At 52.9% G+C, this 15955-nt stretch overlaps 3 protein-coding genes across 4 annotated transcripts; 2 read left to right on the plus strand and 1 right to left on the minus strand.

Moving 5' to 3' along the window:
- Positions 1-132: 132 nt before the first annotated feature.
- On the minus strand, positions 133-5785 carry NAGA (alpha-N-acetylgalactosaminidase). Its single transcript, XM_071423020.1, is given in 9 exon segments — positions 133-2140; positions 2398-2541; positions 2753-2950; positions 3412-3573; positions 4234-4328; positions 4601-4778; positions 4920-5094; positions 5449-5636; positions 5639-5785. Coding segments are annotated over 9 exon segments (1470 nt in total). The 3' UTR covers positions 133-1957.
- A 268-nt stretch (positions 5786-6053) lies between these two features.
- On the plus strand, positions 6054-12500 carry PHETA2 (PH domain containing endocytic trafficking adaptor 2). Of its 2 annotated transcripts, XM_071423027.1 has the most exons (3): positions 6054-6220; positions 7188-7283; positions 7808-12500. In XM_071423027.1, the coding sequence occupies exon 3, from the start codon at positions 7816-7818 to the stop codon at positions 8614-8616; it is 801 nt and encodes a 266-aa protein (XP_071279128.1). In that variant the 5' UTR covers positions 6054-6220; positions 7188-7283; positions 7808-7815; the 3' UTR covers positions 8617-12500. The 2 variants fall into 2 exon arrangements, with proteins under 2 accessions (XP_071279128.1, XP_071279129.1); XM_071423028.1 differs by lacking the exon at positions 7188-7283.
- Positions 12501-12710: 210 nt separating this feature from the next.
- On the plus strand, positions 12711-15292 carry SMDT1 (single-pass membrane protein with aspartate rich tail 1). Its single transcript, XM_071423030.1, has 3 exons — positions 12711-12945; positions 13504-13644; positions 15000-15292. Exons 1-2 carry the CDS (start codon positions 12778-12780, stop codon positions 13639-13641), a joined length of 306 nt encoding a protein of 101 aa, XP_071279131.1. The 5' UTR covers positions 12711-12777; the 3' UTR covers positions 13642-13644; positions 15000-15292.
- The last annotated feature ends 663 nt before the right edge of the window (positions 15293-15955 follow it).

Here is a 15955-nt window from a genome sequence, read left to right on the forward strand (position 1 = left end):
CCCTGCTGAACATGATGTAACGACCGGAAAGCCACTTCCTACTCTGCATCACTGCAGTTTCTGACAGGAAACCTGTGGTGGTGTTCTCAAGGGTCCCAGGACAAGGGAAGAGATGAGAATCTTGACTCCATGTTTCAGAAGGCTGATTTATTATTTTATTATATATATATAATATATAACATTAAAAGAAAATGATATATTAAAACTATACTAAAAGAATAGAAAGAAGGATTTCATCAGAAGGCTAGAAAAGAAATGAAGGAATGATAGTAAAATCTTGTGACTGACCAGAGTCCAAGACAGCTGGACTGTGATTAGCCACTAATTAAAAACAACCTCATGAGACCAATCAAAGACCACCTGTTGCATTCCACAGCAGTAGATAGTTATTGTTTAGCCTCTCAGCTTCTCAGGAGAAAAGATCCTAACAAAAGGATTTTTCATAAAATATGTCCGTGACAGAAACCAGTTCTATTTCCTAGCACAGTTGTTCCTGTTTTGAGGTAATGACCCTGTAATCCTACATTAACCAAGCAGGTATAGCTAGCAACACATGAAGCAGAGTCTATGATCTACTTCACTTTATTTCAATCAATTTGCCTTAATCACTCCCCAAGAACAAAGCCAGCTCCTTGTTTTGTTGGCAAGTCCTCCCTTATTAGAATTGGAAGTGTTCAGTATCTTGACCCTGCACATCAAAGTTCCTGGAAGGATTCAGAATCAACCATTTGGTCCTTCAGGAACCAGAGTGGACAGATGACCAGGAACCATCCCACAGCTGAATAGAAATAGAGAAATTTTTTCCTAATCTAAAATGTGGTATTTCCCCAGTCTGAGGCTTAATCTTGTGTCACCTAGAACTCTTCCACGGGTAGTCTGCTGTATGAAGGTGGAGCAGTTAAGGGCTTTAGAGTGTCCTGACACTTCCAGTTTATTAGTGCAGGTTCCTCCTCAGGATAGAGCTGTGGATACAAGGGCCCTTGGGAGAAGAAGCCTTTCCCTGAGATATCCTGAGTTTTCAGCCTGCTGAAGTTGGATCTGATCCTCCTTTTAGCAGAAATTTCCTTCTAGAGAAAGAAGGATGCAGCTTTCAGCTTGGATGCATCTGTGACCAACTCCCAACCCAAAAGACGACCTCAGCTGAGTATCAGCATCTTCTGCCAGCATTCCTACACAAAGTGCTATGGCTCTGCAGTTTTTGGTGTGTACCACAGCACGGCTCCTGGGGTTGTGCATGGCTCATGGAGATTTTTGCTCTGCTGTAAACTTCTACCAGAAGGGCTTTAATACAATGCTAGCACACACACTAGGGTGCAGTAGTGCTGGCCTCTAGGATCCTGGCAGCAGGATTCTAGAGGCCAAAGCTTCACTGCACAGGGCCATTATGCCTCCAAGAGCTCTTGGTCCTGGTGGGGATACGTGGGAGGGATGCAGCCCAGCTGGCAGCTCCTTATTCTAAACCAATCTGATTATAGCAAAAGAAAGAAGGTGACCAAGCCTGATCCTTGAGGTTAATGCCATCACACACCTGGGGGAAAAGGGAAAAGGGGATGTCTCAACCCTAGGAAATGCTAAAGCACCCAAAGCCTTTCTACAAGTGTAGTTCAAACAACACCTGCAGCATCCAGTAATACCCAGCTCAAAGCAATGAAGTTCTCAGGTGTCAGAGCTGACAAACTTCAGTAGTGGTGGACTCTACTTGTATGGCATCTTCCACAGGAGCATCTGAAAAGGCTTTGCAATCATCAAGGCACTATGCTCTGCACACCCTTAGGCAGCGGGTAACAACAATTCCTGGTTTATGCAGACGGAGCAGACATCATCAAGCTGGTACCAGGGGATGGTCACTGCCCAGCACTGCTGGGCTCACCAGCAAAAGGCACTTGTGCAGTGAAGAGCCACATGCCTTGGGGTCTCACAATTCACCCTGGCACTGGTCCACATCCACTGGGCCCTGTCACAGAAGGGCTGGGTGGAAACCCTCACCAGGGGCTTGCTGTCTGGCAACATGCCAGGGTTGTACTGGGAGTGCCATGGGACGGAGATACCACATCACCACCCCCGAGGGGTTAATAACGACTGAGAAGTTGTCTGCTGTTCTTAAGGCCCCAACGATCTTCCCAACATACACGTCTTGTACCTGAAAGAGAGATGGAGCTACCAGCAATTCCAGACTTTTCATCTTGGGGTCCAGCTGTGGTCACGGACATGGAATAGTGGGAAAGGGCACAGCAGTGGGCAACAGAAGAGTGACCCAGTGGGCAGCTGCCCCTTCATCCCAGAGGCATGGAGTGAGAGTACTCCCTCTCACCCTCCCAGATCACATAGGGATCTGGGAAGAGGGGGATCCATGTGCCATGGGACTGCCCTGCTATGCAGCGTGTCAGTGGGGCTCACCTCATACACAGCATCCTCAGGGAAGTGGAGCTTGGCCAGGCTGGTGGTGTAGCGGAAGGGCATGTCTGTCCTCCGGCTGAAGAACACAAGGGCGCTGGCAGCCTGTGACAGTGGGCGCAGAAACACCTCAATCTGGGATTTCTCCTAGGGGTGGGGATAGGTGGGTGAGGCAGAGTTGCCAGGAACAGTGTAACAGAATTCTGACTTTGCCCTGTGGGGCTGCTACACCAGCAGGCCCACAACTCCCACAGCTCTTTTGCTCCTGTTTCTCTGCATTGCTTCCCTCTCCCTCCTTATTCTGATGCTCTGTGCTACTCCTGTCTGCCCTCTCAAATGCATCTGCTTTCCCCCTAACCTTGACAATCCTGCGCCCCTGGATTCCCAGGGGGTCCTGGTTGATCTGGATCATCAGGCGGTTCTGCAGGATCTCCTTGGCACTGGGGGAGATGGTGCGGAGATCCGTGGACATGAGGAGCGGAGCTGCCATCACTGTCCACAAAGCCATTTGGGAGCGTGACTGCTCAAAGCTAAGGCCAAAGTTTCCAATGATGAGCTGGAGAGGAGACAACGAAAAGATGGAAGTAGCAGAAAAAGGTTAGAAACTTGTCTGTTTGTCACCTGTGGTGATGCTGCTTCCTGCTGGGAGGGAATGCACAAGGGAAACCTCACACACACTTTTGCTTCCTCTTAAGTAGTCCACCACTGCCATAGGAGATCTCATCCCTGCTAGCAGCATACACTCATTAATACCCTTTGCTTCGGCACTATTTGCCCTAAGTCTGTGCAGGGAAGGACAAGAACACCTGAAGAACTTGAGAGGTAAATTCAAGTGGTGAAGGGTTCATTGCAACCACAGTGGTTTTTCCCACATCTTAGCCAAGGGCAACGCCAGCTTTGCCTCTGCAGCAACAGGGCTCCTGCTCCTGGAGCTCTTCCTTTGCCCTGCCCCTAGAAGGGGATCCCTGGAGATGCTCATCCCCAGACAGGGTCCAAGCACCCATCACCCAGCCACACCATGTCCGGGTCGTTCCAGTGGCCGGGGCCAGCTGCCGGCTGCAGCACGTCCTGGTTTGTGAAGAACCAGTCCACGATGGAAAGGACACTCTCCCAGGAGTCCTGGATGTCATCATAGTTACGCCACAGGTTGCAGATCTCTGCCAGGATGGTGTAGTTCACCTGACAAGGAGAACAGTGTCAGGGAGGAGACAAAAAAGAGCTGCTCTGCAAGGTGGGGGAGGCAGGGGCAGCACTGTTGAACTGTTGAGAGCTGCACTGTCCAGCAAGTGTGTGAAAGACGGAGGAATCTGGAGAAGGGCAAGGAGGGAAGGGTAAGGAGGCAAGACAGAGTCACATCCCACTATGTCTGGGCACACCCCAGTGCTACAGGATGTCTGGCAAAACAACCACAGAGGCCAGTGGGGAAATCTGGTAACTTATCAGCTACAAGAATGAGAGCAGCTCAGGACTGACTCAATAAGTGAAAGCAACCAATTCTCAAGAAACATATACTAGGAAGATTATCCTATTTCAAGCACTGAAACCAGACAAGATTGTTTCACAAGAAGACTGTCGGGACCAACCCCACACCATCTGATTAGAGTGGGGAGGATACACTCCAGAGCCTTCTTCCCACAAACTCCCATCACCTAGCCATATTGGGACCCCAAAGTGTCCCCAGGTGCCTGGCAGGAAGGCCACGTTCCCTCTGGGACCTGCAGCACCATCCAGGGGTGGAAAATTAAGTGGGGTGTAACACCCTGCTCCTGGTGCTCCAGCAAGAGCTCCTCCAGGGCACAGGGGACATGGGAACTTGCCAAGAGATGGAAAAACCCCTACCTTGGGGGGAAGACCCCCCTGATATGCTGGCCAGCTGCAGGAGTAGACAATGGGGCGGCCTGTGGCGTTCAAAGCCCTTGCCATTTCTGGGTATCCTTCGGGAGAGAAGATGACAACCAGTGAAGGGGTTGGCAGCAGCCCATGTCCCAGTAGCCTTTGTTCCAGCCCACCCAGCACGGGGAATACCAGGCTAGCCTGGCTTACTTCCTTATACCAGCTCCAGGGCACACAAACTCCCGCCTCTTTTCCCAACAGTTGCAATAGGAGGCACAAGGGAAGAGCTGGCTGGCCCGGTGTTGCTGCAGAGGGCCAGCTGCCCCACCCCAAGCAGCAGGGAAAGGAATGCCAGAGGCTGGTGAACGTTTACCCTTTGCCTGCTCCTCTGTGGACGAGTAGCACCCATCCAGCTTCAGCATGTCTACACCCCACGCTGCAAAGGTCTGGGCATCCTGCTTCACATTTTCCAACATGGTGCCTGGGTAGCCCCCACAGGTGAAGATGCCCAGGTCACCATAAATGCCCAACTTCAGGCCCCTGGCATGGACCTGTGAGGAAAACAGAGCTGCAAGGAGCAAATGAAGGGATCCAAGGTGTCTCCCAGGTACCAGAGTCCTCTTTTCCTTCCCAGCTCTCCCACCATACTGGCATGGGGACAGAGATCCGCAGTGGCCCCAGCAGACACTCACATAGTCAGCCAGAGCCTTAATTCCGCTGGGAAATCTCTTGGGGTCGGGAACCAGCTGTCCGGCTGCATTCCGCTGCTTGGCAGACCAGCAGTCATCAATGTTGATGTACTCGTAGCCCAGCTCCCTCCAGCCATCCTCTGCCAGCCGGTCTGCCATCTCGAAGAAGAGCTGCTCGCTGTGGATTGACGAGGCATGGCAGGCTGAGACCCTGCGACCCTCGTGCCTCAGCAGGTGAGGCAGGCAGAGGGATTTGGGGTTAACTGGGGGCTCTGGAGGGCTGATCCGGGCCATAGGATCTCCAGCGCTCCTATTTAAACCCTATCCGTGTTTATTGACCTCACCGAGGGGGAAGCGTTTCCCCTGAAAAGCCTGGCCACATCCTTCAACTCTGGGGGCTCTCCGGCCCAGCACCGGGGCGTCTGAGCCTCCCGCCTCCCATGCACCATCCACCGCGGGGTCCCAGAGACCGAGACGGTGCCAGAGCCATCCCGGGCCTGAAGTTCGACCTGACCGAGCCCCGTCCACTGACCTGATGCAGTTGTGGGGATCCGCCTGGCAGTCCACGTTGCAGCGGAACCTCTCCCAGGACATCCAGCCCATGGGGGGAGTGCGCGCCAGCCCGTTCTCCAGGGCCACGGAGGGCAGCGCCAGGGCCAGGGCCAGCCCGCTCAGTACCACCGCCTCCATCGCTGCTGCTGCTGCTGCCGCCGCGGCACGGAGCATGGAGCGGCTCTCCCGGCCCGGCCCCGCTCACATGATGCCGTCTGCATCAGCTGACGGACCGCCCACGCCTCCTTCCTTCCCTCCCGCCCGCCCGCAGCTACCGCGCCCCGCCGGTACTGCAGCCCACAGCCGTGCCGCCCCATTAATATCGCTCCCCCACCTGCACCCTGTCCGTGCTGCACCCCACTGTGGCTGCACCCCGTAGCCGGTGCCCATCAGCACTGCGCCCAGCCCCTACTGCACCCCACTGCAGCTGCACCGCGTTGCTGGCACCCTGTCACCGCCGCCCCCGTGCCTGCTGCACCCCATAGTGACTTGGAGCGGGGGTTTAGGTTCCCTCCCAGGTTGCGACCCCGCAGAGGTGTCGGGCTGAACGAAGGGGCTGAGCGAAGGGGCTGAGCGAAGGGGAGGACTCGGCTCCGGTCTGGCTGCGGTGTCCCCAGCCCCCCCGCTGCCCCCTGGCCGCTGGCGGGGCGGTGCTGCCGGCGCGGCGGGACGGCCCCGGCAGCCGCAGGAGCCTTCCCCGCCCGGCCGCGGCAGGGCCGGGGCCCCGCACCGCCGAGCAGCAGCGGCCGGAGGTGAGCCGGGCTGGGCAGGGGCCGGGGTCCCGCCTCGCACGGGAGGCGCTGGGGAAGGGCCAGGTGGCGCCGGGGCCGGGCCGGGACAGGGCGGCGGCGGGGCGGGAGCGGCGGCGGGGCCGCGGGGGTCGCAGCCACACGGCGAACTCACCCATGGAGGGGCACAAACACTCACAAAGACACGCAGCCCCTTCGCACGGGCGTGCGCCCGCACACAAAGACAGAGCCCAGCACGGCACACGTGGGACCCCCGCAGCCCCCCCCGCGTCAGGGCCGGCCTGCGCCGCCCCGGCTGTCCGCAGCCACAGTGTGCCAGGCTGGAAGCTCCCCAGGGCAGAGCACCTCCAGGGAACAGCCTTTCCTTGTGTCTGATCGGGGTCTTGGGCATTTTTCAGCGGGGGTCCGTGTCCCCATGTCCTCAGCCGTGCCCCACAAGCCCTGATGGGAGAGAGGGGCTCCAGGAGGGATTCTGGATGTTGCTCAGCAGTGAGGAGCTCCTAGCGCCCAGATCTGTCCTGGGAGTGGTGGCTGTGGTTTGTTTTCTGCATATTTCTATGTGTGGAGTTTTAGCGGTTGGAAATCCTTTTGCAATTGAACAAAGCACAAAGGTTTGTGCTGGCTCTGCCCCTCAAGGCTCTATCCTCCTTGACTTGCTGAGTTGCCTACCAAAGGGCCTCCACAAATGGGGCAGTGACAGCTTCTGCAAAACATTTATTTTTTTCTTTTAATAAACCCAAAACAAACCCAGGAGCCAGAAAACAAACCCACAGGAGCACTGGCCTGAGCTGGGATAGGGCTCAGGCTTTGAAGCAAGTGCATGTTCCCCCAGTTTTGCTATCCCAGTTTCCAGTGCAGCTTGCCTGCGCTGAGGACCCTGGATTCTGAGGTGGGAGTGACACAGCTCTTAGCTCTGTCAGTCCCAAACTGTTCTGGTTTATAACTCCTTCATCCTTTTCCTCCACCAAAGATGGTGCTCATCACGCCAAAGCCTCAGACACCCTCGGCTAGGGAGCAGCCTGGCCAAGGAAGACAGCGAGGGTTTGCAGTCTGACCTGCACAGCTGGTACGGCACCTTGCATCCCACTGCTGGTGAACCTGCTGAAGGTGGCAGTTCTTCCAGGAAGGCCGGTGGGGGTGGGTGGTCCTGCATGGAGACAGGGAGTAGGGAAAGGGGACAGAAGTGTAAGTTCCAGAGCCCTTGGGTCTGAAACACCCTCCTTATCCTGCCTTCTAATAGAGAGCAAAATGAGCGCCTCGCAGGCAGAGAGGCAAATTTCTTTGATGTGCCCCATTAAAACCAGCAAAGTAGGTCACCTGTGGAATAAGAAATTAAACAGCGGTGTTGGCGTTCACAGGGAAGGCAGGTGTCTGGGTGGTGAGGCTCTGGTAGTGACCTCCTCTTTGCAGCAGCGAGGAGCCAGCCTGCCCTTTGTAGGGTACCTGCTGGGTTAGACGCTGTCCTGTGTCAGTGGCTGCTGGAATGGGGGCTGCTTTTCCCTGGGAGCAGGATCAGGCCTCTTCTGGTGGGGCCAGTGACATGCTCCTCACACCAAGACAACCTCTTCCCCCTCTCTCCTCTCCTCCTAGGTGGGGCGATGAAGCTGAATGAGCGGAGCGTGGCCCACTACGCCACCTGCGACTCGCCAGCCGACCACACCGGCTTTCTGCGCAAGCGGGTGGAGCGGCACCACCACCATGGCACCTCCTACCAGCGCCGCTGGTTCATCCTCAAGGGCAACCTCCTCTTCTACTTCGAGGAGCGGGAGAGCCGGGAGCCCATGGGGCTGGTGGTCCTGGAGGGCTGCACCGTGGAGCTGTGTGAGGCCGCTGAGGAGTTTGCCTTTGCCATCCGCTTTGATGACGCTGGTGCCAGGGCCTATGTGCTGGTGGCTGACGGGCAGGCTGCCATGGAGGCCTGGGTGAAGGCACTCTCACGGGCCAGCTTCGACTACATGCGGCTGGTGGTGAGGGAGCTGGAGAAGCAGCTGGAGGAGGCCTGCAAGAGCTTGGCTGCTTGCCGTAAGTCTCCAAGGAGGTCCTCCTCCTCTGGCAGGAAGAGGCATCTCTCCAACCCTGCCTTGCAGCCTCTCCAGGAGAAGCCCACCACCCTGGAGAATGGCTACTCCACATGGAGTAGTGGTGGTTGTGTCGCTGGTGGAGCCACCTGCCCTGACCACGATGGGGGGCAAACGAAGCCCCCGCCCCTGCCTCCACGCCGGCGCTCGGCCACCAGCAGTGCCACAGGATCCCCAGCACCTGGCCTCTCACCAGCCATGCTGGAGAGCCCAGTGCCACCAGAAACCATCTGCTTCTCCAAGCTGCACAACTGGTATGGGCAGGAGATCGCAGTGCTGAGACGGGAGTGGCAGGAGAGGCAGAAGAGGGGACACCCGTGACTGGGGGCACAGGACACAAGTCACTGGCCAGCTGATGCCTGGCAGCCTGTCCTGCATGCAGGAAGAGTAAAGTGAGGGACACTGCTTGCCCCCTGCCCTCCTGAATGGCTGAGTGTGATGTGTGTGTGCTTCACTTGGGAGGGACTTAAATCTCTAAACCTCACATTTAATTTCCACAAGGCTTTATACAGTCAGAGAGTGTGTAACACCAGGGGAGCCACCTTTACTTAAACTCTCTCTGCTGGAAATAGGAGCTGCCCAAATCAGCAATGAACCTCAGCCAACAGGCTTGGCCACTTGCTGTCCTGACACGGTGGATGCTCCGGGTGTTTCACCCCTACCTCTCCTTCACCACTTTTTTTTGTTGTTGTTGTTTTGTTTCTCAGTGTGGAAGTTTGCTTTTGGTCAGTACTTATTACTGTCTGTAGTCTTGTGCCAAAGTCCTTCTGCCTTTGTTCTTTTGCTGCAGATAAGGCTGGGCTCTTGTAAAGTGCCTCTGACAGGCCACTGGCCCCGGCGCGTGCCTCCAGCCTTGTGCCTCTCTCACTCCAGGACGTGTGAGCCTCTGCAGCTGTTGCTGGCACAGCAGCTGGGGCTTTTGCATAGTTTTTTTGCTTTCATCTGCACTAACCCTTATTTCAGCTAAATCCTTCAGGATGTGGATATCATGGTCTTGCAACAGTTCTCTTTATGTGCTCATACTCAGCAGCAAGCCTGAAATGGAGACACAGAGCTTGGCCTGAAGCCTCAGAAGGACACCAGGATCACCCCAGGGCTGATCTGGACTCTGTCAAGCGGTAACCAAGCCTGCTAATATCTCTGGCTCAAGGTTTCCCTGTTCCTATACAGGGATGCTAAAGTCTCTTTGCCTGGGCAGGAGTAAATTTCTCAGCATTTGTTTAGACCACAGCCCCTGCAAAGTGCCATAGAGGGCTCAGTCAGCTCATGGGGCTGCTTGCCCAAGAGTGTCCAGAGCCACACTCCTGCAGGGCCTCTCTCAGTGCTGTGGCTCTGCCCAGCTCCTGGCAGTGCTGCACAGCTGGAGGAGAGTCTTTGAAGGGTGGGGAGGGAGAGAGGCCTGGTCTCAGGAGGAGAAGTGAAGGTGTGGGAGTGTCCAGGCTTGCCTCTCCAGTGTCAGAGCCATGTTGTTGCCTTCTACCAAGCCTGCACCCGGCCTGCCGGCGCTTCCCTCTGATTTCATGTCAGCATTGCTTGGCTGATCTCTGCAGCACATCCTGTCCTCCCAGCAGGCTGGGAGGGCTGCAGGGAGGGCATGCCTGTCACCTCACTGTGGAACCACACTTGTCCATCAGTAGGTCACAAACCTTGGCCACAAGGCACACAGTACAAGTAGGTGGGTGCCAAGTCCAGGGACTAGAACACCCTTGGGATGGGGTTTAAAAATCTCCCTTATCAAGTTGCATGCTTCCCATCTGAAAACATTAAACCTGTTTTTATTGTCCTTTTTTATTAAAGAGCTTTGCTAGAAAAGCAAAAGCCCATTTCAGATCATGACTGGCTGGAACCTTTCTGGACTTAAACACACTCAGCTTCCTACTTTGAAATGGCCTGTAGAGATAGCCAATGCAGAAATCAAATTAATTCTGTTAACTCTTGGTGCCTTTTAAAATATGTCTCTGGTAGTTTTGGATGATGAGCTTCCAGCCTCCTGCCTAATTATAGCTCGATGGTATATTAGAGGAAATCAGATCTTAAATTAGATCTTACAAATGACTTTGGGCAGTGAGAATGTAACCTTCACTTGGGAGTAACACAATCCAGTCCTCTCCAGTTCAGGGTTGTATTACTTCACAGCAAGGGTCTTTAAGTTTGGGAGGATTCTTTTTCTTCGGCTTTTGTGAAAATAGTTCAGAAAGATTGGGAGCAGGTGGCCATGGGGCAAGGCCCTGGCTTCCTCAGCACCTTAGCTGGTTGGACATAGGGGCCATTTCTGCCTCCCTATCCTGCTGGTTGAAAAGTTCGGTACTGCAGCATTCCTGGCTGCAAATGTGTCCCTTTTCCCATGCCAGGTCAGCAGCATCAGGGGATTGCACTACCTGGTGCCTCCTTGCTCTGAGCATGGGTATTTTGGGACCAAGGTCAAATTTGTTGAGCATTTTCCTGTGGTTATATTTTTTAATGTAATACAGAGAGAATATTCCTGATGTCTCAGATTAACATAAGGCAGATTGACAGTAAAGACCCAACTTCCAAAACAAATCAAAATGTAGTGGCAGTTCCTACATGAGACCCAAGAATTGGGAGTGACTTGAAAGGGAAGATAAATTAACAAAGCCAGTTCTGTCAGAACCGAATCTGAAACAGTATTATTCATTTAAGGGCAGTTTCACTTTTAAGAAGCTTAGTGTGTTTTAATAAGCCAGGATTGTGCTCGTAACACTACTAAAGAGCTTATATTTAATGCTTTAATCTGTCCCATTCAAACAGCACAATTTCCACGCTACCTACCTTTGCGTTAGCCCATATCCCAGCTAAATCCCAAATCCTGCAAATGAGGCACTGCGCTCTGCTTCCCATCTCATTGTGTTTGGAATCATTCTGTGTTTAATTCTGCAGTGCTGACAAGAAAATGGCTGAATCCCGATCCACATTTATGCTCAGCCCAGCGATCCATGCCTGGGCCTTTTGATGGGCTTAATCAGGGTTTCCTCACCCTCCCACTGTTGTAGCAGCCATGTTGGAGCCTTGCCCAAATTTGTGTAGGAGTACAGGTTTTTTAATGATCACTGCCACTTGCTTCATTAGTCAGGAAGCACCTGAGTGCTGCTGTGCCTCCTCAGAGATGGGGCTATGGAGCCAGCCCAGCTGAATTGCTTGTGCTGGCAGTGCCTTTGAAGCAGCCCCCAGGCAGGAGGTCGGGATTTCAGCTTCCTGGGGTTGAACATTCAGCTGGCTAATGGAGCAGCCTGTCTGTCTTTCTGCAGGCAGAGGTTGTTACAGGAAAGGCAGAGAGTTTTCATTGCACATTGTCCCTGCCAGCAAAATAAGGCTGATTGCCACCCAGGGTTTTTCTCCAGTCATTCAAGTTTGGACTGTTTCATCTCCTGCCTCCACTTTCCCTTTTTATTTTTAGAAGTAGAGAATGTCTATCTAAACAGGTTCCTAGGCAAAGGGTGAGCTGAAGTTGAATGGGTACTTCACTTAAAGTACTGAACTAAGATCCTTTTCTAAGAGTTTTCTTTAGTGCACAGGCGATGAGAGGAAGATACTGAAATTTAAAAGAAATTGAAAGAGGAAGGGCAATTCTGACATGGCCTGCTAAAATAGTTGACTTAATCCTTACATTTTTCTGAGGCTGGCATTTCATATTTGAACCCATGACGTATAATTTCTGCACATCTTTTATTTTATTTTTAAACTGTGCTGTTTTCCACTGAGTCTAGGTGAAGAGTAACCTGACGGTTACTCTTACCTGAAGGTGGCCACTCTTAGCCATGGGGTGGACAATCATGACTAAGGCGTTTTGTGTCACAGTAGCTATTGCACTAACAGTGCCTGGGGGAGCTACCCCTCAATGTTACCTCTCTCGGCTGCCTTTGAGAGAAGCTGAAAAAAAGCCCCACTGAAAGGCACGGGGGCGTCTTTCACCAGCAGCACCGAACTCGTGTTCTCTCCGCACAATCACCTGGAAAACACTACGAGCCAATCCTGCCTTTCCAAGTGCTTCTGTTTTAGGTAGGGCGTGTTCCCTAGTTTAGGAGATGGTTTTGCATGCGCCTGTGTTTTACACGCGGAACTTGTATTATACATTGCATTACATTGTTTAGAGTTTGTTTTACACGCGGAACTTGTATTACGCATCCCATTACATTGTTTAGTTTGTATTTTATGCCGCGAAGCCGAATAAACCGGTTTGATTTGTAGCCCGTGCGCTGTTAATGGATCCATGGAGCCCCTGGCGTGTCTGCAGGGCCTGGCCATTCCCCCGGCCCGGTTTCCCCTTACCGGGAGGCGGCGGGGGGCGGCCCGGACCCTCTCTGCCTCCGTCCCGCGGGGCACCGAAAAACGCCGCCAGCCCTCGGGTGGCGCGGCCTCTCCCCGCGCACGGCATGCGCAGTGCTGATTTCACCGCCTCCCCACAAGCCTCGCGAGATCCCAGGTGACGCCTGGGCTGGGCCGCGTCTCGGGGCAGGCGGGACGATGGCAGCGGCAGCCGGGCGGCTCCTGGCGGCTACCGTGGCTCGCTTGGGGCGTGCGGGCTGGAGCGGGCCGGGCCGGGCCCCGGCCCCGGCCCCGGCCGTGCCGCTAGTGCCCTCCCGGGGCGCCACCGTAACCCGCAGCGGCGCCATTTTGCCCAAGCCGGTTAAGGTGAGTGAGGGGCGAGCGGGCGGAGGCGACAGCAACGGGCGGCAGCGGTGGCCAATCGGTGCGGGCGCAGCTGCTGTGGGTGGGACCGTTGAAGTGAGTGACAGTGCCTGGAACCAATGAGCGGGGGGCTGCGGGCGGGGATGTGGAAGCACTCGGCAGCGGGAGGGAGACGGGAGCGGCCCTCCAGCGTGCGGGGCTCGCCGGGCCCGTGTCCCCCACGTCCTCCGCGTCCCCCCGAGCCAGGCAGCGCTGCGACGCACGGGGGACATCAATACCCGCCTACGCGCCGCCCTTTGTCACCGGCGACCGCCCCCCCTCCCGAAGCCACGGGTGTTCCCTGCCCGCCCCGGGCTGTCCGCTCGCTGGTGCGGGAGTGTTTGTAACGCTATAATTAATGCGATCATAAAGCGCGGTGCTTGGCATTGCGGGGACGCAAATCGTTCTGCGGGCCGCTCCCCGGGCCCTCCGGGTGCCTGGGGAGCCGGGAGTGCGCCGGTTCAGCCACAGTGCGACTTGCTTGGATGTAAAGATCCACTTTTTACAATCGACTCCTTGCAGACGCCCTTCGGCCTCCTCAGAGTGTTCAGCGTCGTGATCCCTTTCCTGTATGTTGGCACTCAGATCAGTAAGAACTTTGCAGCCTTACTTGAAGAACATGATATCTTTGTCCCAGAGGATGACGATGACGATGATTAAAGGGTATGTCATTAACTACACCAGCAATCTAATTTGTGCTTCCCGTTTGGCTTGGGGCAGGGAGGAGAATCTCAGACAAGGAAATACAGCCAGCAACAGCTTAAAAGATACACTTGCAGTTAAAACACATGGACACGGATATGCCTTTGGCTATGAAATTTTTTGTTTCGTACCAGAGTAGGCCAGACTGGTATCTGTGCAATCTCCATGCCAGGCATTTCTTAGAGACTGAAAAAAGTGATGGTGTTTTAGATCTTGCCAGCTGAATCAGAAATAAAATGTAGTCAGTGAGGTATCTGTACTGCAGACAACAGAGAGACTTCAGTGTTCCTACATTACACACCCAAAGAAGGACAGCAGAGCTGCTGAGGAGTCTGAAGCACACCTGCTATGAGGAGTGGCTGAGGGAGCTGGGGCTGTTTAGCCTGGTGAAAAGAAGGCTCAGGGGAGAGCTTATCACTCTCTACAACTACCTGAAAGGAGGCTGCAGCCAGGTAGGGTTCAGTCTCTTTTCCCAAATAACAAGCAACAGGACAAGAGGAAATAGCCTCAGGTTTTGCTAGGGGATGTTTAGATTAGATATTAGGAAACATTTCTTCAGGGAAAGGGTTGTCCAGCATTGGAGCAGGCTGCCCAGGGAAGTAAGTGGTGGAGTCACATGCCCTGGAGGTATTTAGAGGAGGTGTAGATGAGGCACTTAAAGACATAGTTGGACTTGGCAGTACTGGGTTAGCAACTGGGACTCAATGAACTTGAAGGTCGTTTCCAACCTAAAAGATTCCCTTATTTTGTTTTACTTGTTTACCTGTTTAAAAGTCTTCTCCTAACACAGAGAATGACTCTTTTAGAACAGAATCATGTACTGTCTGAAATTCTAATATAGGTGAACAATTTAAGAGCATTCCAGAACCCATCAGAACAAACTGTCTACTGGGTGTTACAACACTGGAGTAGTTGGACCATTCAGACGTATTGCAGAAAGGAAGAATGGAAATAATTCACCTTTATCTGCACTGTGCTAGACTTTCTACCATTTTCTATTATTCTGTTTAGCTTGCTCTTGTGTAAAGATTTGAGTTTGGGTGTATTTGATTCTTTATAGAACAAAGAAACTGTTTTAAGAGAAGTTGTTGTAAATCATGTAGATTTATAGTCAGTTTGGTGGATGTATTCCAGTTGATAAAGGGGCTTTCCAGTATGCACTGTGCAGCTAAAAGCTAAGACTTAAAAGATTGCAAAGACTGCACTAGCCTGTTGTTAATTCCCTTTATGTAAACCCCATCTTGTGTAGTTTTGGGAGGAGGATGCAGACTGCAGCTCAGTAGTGTATCTGTAACACCTTGTTTTTCTATTTGCAGCACTGGAACAGAAGAACAGAAAGTAGAAAGCCATTGACAAAACAATGGTTCCAACATCTGTCACCTGTGTTTTGCCCTTCCAAAAGGGGACAGGGGGCTTTGTATCCCCTTTTGCCAGTGAGTGTCCTGCACATCTCTGTATGCTGGAAATCTGTAATCAGGGTTGAAGGAAGTACTTGATAGGCCCTGCGTCCTTGCACACACATGCTCACCTCATCAGAGACTGCTTGGGATGCCTTTAATTAGCAACATGGGAAACACTTAATTAAAGACCCAGAGATTGACATGTGCAACTTTGGTCCTGTGTTTTTATACATTATTTGCCTAGGTCCTAGCACTTCTGTCTTAACCTTTCTATCTCTGGATGTCTGTTCCAGTAGGGAAGCTCTCTTCATGCTTATTTTCTCTTTTGAGGCCTTTCAGTAACTCAGTACTGATCTACAGGACATGTGGAATCCTAGGGGAAGCATCAGCCCCACAACACAGCCCTGTTAAAGAATGGAGTGCACATTGACAATGGCACTGTTCCACAACCTAGCAGCTGTATCTGATGGGGACTGTATCATGAACTTCACCTCACTGAAGATGAAAGATGTATTATCATCACAGAGTTAAAACTCTTGAGTGGCTTTGGTAAAAGGTTGAGTTCACAAGTTGCAAATGAACTTGTTCATGTGTTTTATAGCATTTCATCTCTTAACACTGGCTCCAGGTATCTAATATTTCCTAGGTAGTTTAGTACTTCCTTCTGAAAGAGCCCTAAGGTATTTGTTTTCTTCACTGTATGAGCTTCAACTCCTCTTTTCATAAAAGTGTTTGCTATTGCACTTAAATCCTTGCATCATAGACTTAAAAGGTCTTCTTTGCTGTTGTGGCATAGGAAGAGTATCTTTAGTCACAGCAGACCAGCTGTTCTCTCAAAATGAAACCTTGAGAGGTTGGTCAATTTATTTTTC

This window comes from Agelaius tricolor, unplaced genomic scaffold, assembly GCF_023055355.1.
Source record: "Agelaius tricolor isolate 1412-34295 unplaced genomic scaffold, bAgeTri1.0.p SCAF_3, whole genome shotgun sequence".
Lineage (NCBI taxonomy): Eukaryota > Metazoa > Chordata > Aves > Passeriformes > Icteridae > Agelaius > Agelaius tricolor.

Excerpts from the sequence above, each read along its gene's own strand:
- PHETA2 (XM_071423027.1), top strand. The coding sequence starts at position 7,816 with ATGAAGCTGAATGAGCGGAGCGTGGCCCACTACGCCACCTGCGACTCG.
- SMDT1 (XM_071423030.1), top strand. The coding sequence starts at position 12,778 with ATGGCAGCGGCAGCCGGGCGGCTCCTGGCGGCTACCGTGGCTCGCTTG. Across the intron at positions 12,946-13,503 it reads TTTTGCCCAAGCCGGTTAAG|ACGCCCTTCGGCCTCCTCAG; the intron begins GTGAGTGAGGGG and ends GACTCCTTGCAG.